Source organism: Balaenoptera musculus, chromosome 3, assembly GCF_009873245.2.
Source record: "Balaenoptera musculus isolate JJ_BM4_2016_0621 chromosome 3, mBalMus1.pri.v3, whole genome shotgun sequence".
Taxonomy (NCBI): Eukaryota; Metazoa; Chordata; class Mammalia; order Artiodactyla; family Balaenopteridae; genus Balaenoptera; species Balaenoptera musculus.
The window spans coordinates 162619764-162626310 of record NC_045787.1 but is presented as its reverse complement, the minus strand read 5'-3'; the positions used below and the strand labels follow the sequence as shown (position 1 = coordinate 162626310).

At 54.8% G+C, this 6547-nt stretch overlaps 1 protein-coding gene across 1 annotated transcript; it reads left to right on the top strand.

The window, feature by feature from the left end:
* The first annotated feature begins 2468 nt into the window (after positions 1 to 2468).
* Positions 2469 to 6287, top strand: DNAJB1 (DnaJ heat shock protein family (Hsp40) member B1). The gene is made up of 3 exons (XM_036848539.1): positions 2469 to 2798; positions 4009 to 4589; positions 4892 to 6287. Exons 1-3 carry the CDS (start codon positions 2588 to 2590, stop codon positions 5120 to 5122), a joined length of 1023 nt encoding a protein of 340 aa, XP_036704434.1. The 5' UTR covers positions 2469 to 2587; the 3' UTR covers positions 5123 to 6287.
* The last annotated feature ends 260 nt before the right edge of the window (positions 6288 to 6547 follow it).

Below are 6547 nucleotides of genomic sequence, written 5' to 3'. Positions count from 1 at the left end.
GGCAGACCAGCAGGCTGGAAACTCTTGGCCAGGAATTGATGCTTCATCCTCAGGGAAACCTCAGTATTTGCTTTTAAGACCTTTCACTGTTTGCTTTTTTTTTTTTTTTTTTTGGCCTCGTGGCTTGTGGGATCTTAGTTCCCCAACCCAGGATTGAACCCCAGCCTTCGGCAGTGACAGCGCAGAACCCTAACCACTGTACCGCCAGGGAATTCCCTCCCTTTGCTTTTAAAGCCTTTCAACTGATTGGATGAGGTCCACCCACAATACCAATGGTCATCTCCTGTACTTAGAGTCAACTGATTATAGATGTTAACCTAACCACATCTACAAAACACCTTCACAGCAGCACTTAGTGTTTAATTGAATAACTGGGTACAATTGCCTAGCCAAGTCGATGCATACAACTACCCATCACATCTTCTCTTCTTCTCTGAGTTGAGAGCTCAAACCTCTGCTGAGATTTCTGCAGAGGCCACTTTTCCAATAACATTCCAAAGTACCCAGTGAGTGTCCAGGTCAAAGAATCATAGCCATAAGAAGAGATGTTGAGTTTGGTTTTTGTTTTTTTCTTTTGCGGGGGGGGGGGGGTGTTAAACAATTAAAACTTCCTGAACATGACCCCAGGCTTACTCAAGGAAGGGAGAGTTCCCAGCTCTCAGGTTGCCCCTAAACACAAGGACACTCTTCGCATGTTGTTTTTGGCCCACTCAGAGCTAATGTGAAGACCCTTGGAGGCTGCCACATCTGTTAACTCTTAAATTTATAAGTGTGAGGAAATCCACAAGCTCTGAGTTTTTCCCCATGGTGACTCTCCCGCTATCTGTTTATGTAGCTTTTTAAAAAATCAAACTCTGTCCCCTCCATGATTGGTTCAGGAACCCTGCAGTGCTGTGCCCCTGGGCACCCAGCCCAGACTCATCCTCCCAGGTCAGCTGGTGTGTGTCCTAGTCCAGAGTCCTTACTGACACGGTTACCCTGGGGTCGGGGGTGGCCAGGGATGGCCGGAATCCCCCTGCTAGACAGCAGGCGAAGGCCATGGCATCTTTCTCAGGAGTTCCAGCCTGCACAAGGGCAGTAGTTACCAAAAGCTTTTTGCCAGGAAGCGGGTGGCTCAGCAGCCCACCATTCAACCAGACGGCTAGTCACCCCTTTGACAGCACTTTCTCTAGGCCAGGCCTGTCCTGGGCACTTCACAAATGTTGAATCAACGTCAACTTCAAAGCCCTATGAGGCAGGTACAACTACTACCCCCATTGTACAGATGAGGACGCTAAAGGCCCTGGAAGGCTCAGTAACCAGCCCAAGGTCACACAGCCAGGAAGAGCTGGAACCAAGAATGAAACCGGGCTGTCTGGCTCCAGAGCCAGTGTCACACCGCCCAGACCTCCCAAGCAGTTCTTCCAGGAGCCTCTCCCCTTCACAGGGCACCACCACCTACCCCCCCTCTTCCCTCTTCCCTTCTCAGGTGGTACCCCTTTCTGAGCCTTCTTACCCCGTCAGCCCTGCCCTTGACCACAGACACCCCAGACTCTCAGAGCCGAAAGGGATCATGTTGCCCACAGATGAGGAAACAGAGGTCCTGAGAGGTGTATGACACGCCCATGTCTCCCCCAAATCATAAAGGTAGTGGGGAGGGGAAAAAGAAGCAGGTGTATTAAAAACAGCCAGGAATATTTACGAAGCGTCGGTTCCAGACACGTTTCTGGCACTGGAGACCCAGCACTGTTAAGACCCAGTCCCTGCCCTCGTGGTGATCGCAGGCTGGGAGGAGGGTGACATTTAGCATGAAAACCAAGGAACAGGGTAATTTCAAATTTCAGTGGCAGGGGTTCTTGAGAATACGGTAAACTGAAAGGCTTGAGGAGCTGGACTGAAAAGACCTCTCCAGGGAGATGAACTTTGGTCCCGGGTGCTCACCTCGCTTTACAGGGTACTGTATGGATGAGGACAGGGACAGTACCGGGGCTCCGAAGTGCATTCTCCCCACAGCCGGTAGCAGAGGGCGGGTGGGTAATTTTAGTCCCAGAAGGAGGGTGGGTGTCTGGGACAAGGAAAGATTAGGTAACTCCCCCCGCCCCGAGACTCCTGGCAGGAACTGATTCCCATGCCATGTGAGATAGGAGCGGGCACGTTTGCTTCTACTACGGAAGGAGTCTTCCCCGACCCCGCCCCTTCCCGCAGCAGCGCGTCGTAACCTATTGACCCAGGCAGGGGGAGGGCTGCGCGGCCGGCCGGGTCATCAGGAGCAGTAAAGCAAGATCGCTATTGGTTCCCGCGGGGGGTGGGCGGGGCCTCCGTCTCCCGGGGGGCACGCTCCACGGGAAGGCGTTGCCGAGGACGGAGCGGGAAGGGGCGTGGCCGCGCGCAGGGGGCTGTTGGCGGCGCGGCCCCTCCCCGGATGTTGCGTAGAGCAGCCTGGGCGGCGGCGATTGGTCGAAACTGTGTAGGGGGCGGGGCGGAAGGTTCTGGAGGGGGCTGGCGGGCTCTGGAAGCTTCCGCCGGGCGGGTATATAGACTCCGGGAGCGGGGGGGCGGCGGAGCCGGGGGACGGGTACAGCTGGGCGGCGGGCCGCAGGCGTGGGCAATGGGCAAGGACTATTACCAGACGCTGGGCCTGGCCCGCGGTGCGTCGGATGAGGAGATCAAGAGGGCCTACCGTCGCCAGGCGCTGCGTTACCACCCAGACAAGAACAAGGAGCCCGGCGCCGAGGAGAAGTTCAAGGAGATCGCCGAGGCCTACGACGTGCTCAGCGACCCGCGCAAGCGCGAGATCTTCGACCGCTATGGAGAGGAAGGTAGTGTGCGCGCGCGCGGCCGGGGGCGCGGCCCCGCCGTTTGACAGGCGGAGAAACCGAGGCACAGCGGCCACGCTGCGGCGTCCCGGGGAGTGTGGGGCGCTCCGGCCCCCGGGGGCGAGCAGCGCCCGCCCTCTGGCCACACGGGCCTCCGCTCTCGGATAGGCGGCCGCCCGATGGGAGGAGCAGCCCTGGCTGCGCTGCTCGCCCAGAAGCTTCTAGTATGTCTGGGGCTGCCCCTCCCTGGGCGCCCGCCTCCGCCCACGGCCCCGATCGGTCCGGGGGGTGCGGGTGCAGGAGGAGAGGGTTCGAAGGTCTAGCTTGACTGGTGGCATTGTGGCCCCGCGGGCCCTAGGCTCACCTGGGCGAGGTGGGAGGCTCTGCCGCCCTGGGGTGCAGGGCGGGGCCTCTGGCTAAGCGCCGGGCATAGCCTGCGTGTAGTGAGCCTGCAAACGAGAGTGACAATTAACGCCGAGCGACCTCCCAGGGCTCTCTGAGAGTGGAGTGAGGTAATCCCTGTAAAGTGCTTACCTGGCTCCGTGCCGTGCCGGGCACGTAGTCGGCCGTCAAGGTACATGGAGCAATGGGGCGTGTCTCTGCCCAGCCTCCCCGGGGTAGCCCTCTTCAGGGAAAAAGAAAGCTTTCTTGTTGTCCAGTTGCCCGTTGATGACTCAGGCTGGCTTCTGGGCTTGGTGTTCAGAAAGAAGTGACTTTTTATGTAAGAATGGTGGCAGTAAGTGCCAGGGTGTGAGAATTTGAAAGTCTCCGTTTACAGTTTCACCTTCATCTGTACTCTCCCACACGTCTCTAGCCTTAAAATATTTAAGAGTAAACATTTAGTGAAAATTGGTCCTGGGTTGTGCTTTTTTAATTGGATAGGTTAGTGAATTCTTTGTACTCCTTGTAACATTGCAGGAAGGATGGGTTACTCAGGTGTGAAGACCTGGGTGACCCCAAGAGATAATGGCCATCTCAGAGCTTGAGCCTTTCACCACTGTCATGCCACAATGAACTACCTACTTTGGGGAGTAAGGGTTCTGTTTTTGCCGCTGCAAGTGGGAGGTAAAAGCTTGGGGTTCTTCCTTATTCTTCCCAGACAGGCTAAAAAAATTCCTCCCACAATGGCTCCTAAGCTTTTTTCCTTAAGGAAAGCTCCTGGAGAGCTAAGCTCCTAGCCAGCCATCTGATTTCTTCTGCTTTTGCTTTTCAGGCCTAAAGGGCAGTGGCCCCAGTGGCGGGAGCAGCGGTGGTGCTAATGGTACCTCTTTCAGCTACACATTCCATGGAGACCCTCACGCCATGTTTGCTGAGTTCTTCGGTGGCCGAAATCCCTTTGACACCTTTTTTGGGCAGCGCAACGGGGAGGAAGGCATGGACATCGATGACCCATTCTCAGGCTTCCCCATGGGCATGGGTGGCTTCACCAACATGAACTTTGGCCGCTCCCGCCCTGCCCAAGAGCCCACCCGAAGGAAGCAAGATCCCCCCGTCACCCATGACCTTAGGGTATCACTTGAAGAGATCTATAGCGGCTGTACCAAGAAAATGAAAATCTCTCATAAGCGGCTGAACCCTGATGGAAAGAGCATTCGCAACGAAGACAAAATCTTGACCATTGAAGTGAAGCGGGGGTGGAAAGAAGGGACCAAAATCACCTTCCCCAAGGAAGGAGACCAGACCTCCAACAACATTCCAGCCGACATCGTCTTTGTTTTAAAGGACAAGCCACACAATATCTTTAAGAGAGATGGCTCTGATGTCATTTACCCAGCCAGGATCACCCTTCGGGAGGTAAGGCACTAGGCAGGGCAACGTCTGTGGAGGGAGAAGTCTGCTTTTTGACACAGTTCAGTATTTGCTTGACACATATTTCTGAGCTCTTGGTGCGTGCCAGGCTTGGGAGGTGCAGTAGCAACAAGACTTTCCAGAGCTCTGTTTTCCCAGAGCTTCTGTGCTGGTGACCTGGGTGGATCTGGGGGCAGGGTCTTAGCTACAAAGGCCTCATGGTGCTTACCCTACATTAAACAGCCTCTGGGCAGGATGTGAGCTTCCGAAGCTACTCTCTATCTAATGCTGTCCATTTGCTTTCCAAGGCTCTGTGTGGCTGTACAGTGAATGTCCCAACTCTGGACGGCAGGACCATACCTGTTGTATTCAAGGATGTCATCAGGCCTGGCATGCGGCGAAAAGTTCCTGGCGAAGGACTTCCTCTCCCCAAAATGCCCGAGAAACGTGGGGACCTCATTATTGAGTTTGAAGTGATCTTCCCCGAAAGGATTCCCCAGACATCAAGAACCGTTCTTGAGCAGGTTCTTCCGATATAGTCAACTATGTTCCCCAAGGACTGACCAGGGACCTTTCCAGAGCTCAAGGATTTCCAGACTGTTCCACCAGCTGTGGACCCGTGAGAGGGCGGGAGGGCCCAGGGCGGGCTTTCATACTGCTGAATGTTTTCCAGAGAATATATTACAATCTTTTAAAGTCGTGCACTAGACTTAAGTGGTTTTTCGAGTGATAGGGTGGCAGGTGGTGGGGACAGCAGGAAAAGGCAGTCCAGTCTGCCCCACTGGGTCCTGCCGCCCTCCAGGATGGGCCCACACCCTCCTCCTCCAGGCCCTGCCCAGGGGGAGAGGCAGACCCACAGCTGGACTTGATCCCTCTGTAGTCCCTTTGCTTGCAGATGTTAGACGTGGTATGGACCTGCCTTCTTGGTTACCAGACCCTGTACACTCCTCAGTTTCTGTTGTGTAATCAGTTCATGTTTTATTCTGTATTTGTCTCCCACGTCTTACTCTTCCCCTGAAGAATCCCGTCTTTTCTCTTGTCATCTCAAATTGAGAACCTAGACTATTTCTGCCGAACTGCCTGGCCGGCTCCTACAAGCAATACCTCTCTCGTTCCAGCAAGACCAAGGGAGCCGGCCTCCAGTGAGCGAGTAACTTGTGCAGCTGCCTCTTCTCGAGCGTCTGGGGCCCTGGCCGGAGCAGGGGGTCCTCTCGACCCCTGGCTCCAAGGCTGAATGCGCTCACTTTCCTTTTCTGTAAGGCAATCTTTTGGCACACCTGGGATTTACCAGTGGCCCAGGTAATTTTTTGTTTAATGGACTCTGGACTCTCAAAAGGATCTGATCCTTTTGAATTTTGCACAGCCCTAGGTATAATCCCTTTTGATAAAAGGGTCTTTGCTTCTGATTACAGGAGCACTGTGGAACGTCTGTAAATATGTTTTTATAATTCCGTGTAAAGTTGGTGTGCACTCAGATGAAACCAGTCCACAGCAGCTGCTGCTCTGTAAGGGGCCAGGATGGAATTCGGAAGGAACCTGGTGGGGGCGGGGGGAGGCATGTAGGAACAAGTATCTGTTCCTTGCAGGCCAGTCTGGTGCTCAGACCTTTAGACTCACTGTAAGTTGCCACTGCCAACACAAGACCAAAGTGCGTGACTTGTCAATGTGCAGCGTGACAGCATTAAAGACTGATGCTAAACCTCAGGGGAGCGGTCCTGTGACTCTGTTTGAGGGCTCTGCTGAGGGGCTGGGGTGGGGTCTGGGCAACCCTCCAAAGGCAGCCAGGGTGGGTGGGAGGGAGGGGTGAGCAGAAAGCAGGAGTCCTCTGCAAGGGAGAGAGAAGTCACCCTCCTTGAGCTGGATGTGGGGTAGATAACAGCAACCCACAGGACTCGATCCAGGCATCTGGAGAGCCCAGTGGATTCAGAGCTTGTTTTTTGTGAAGGTTGGGGCCAAAGTTTAGC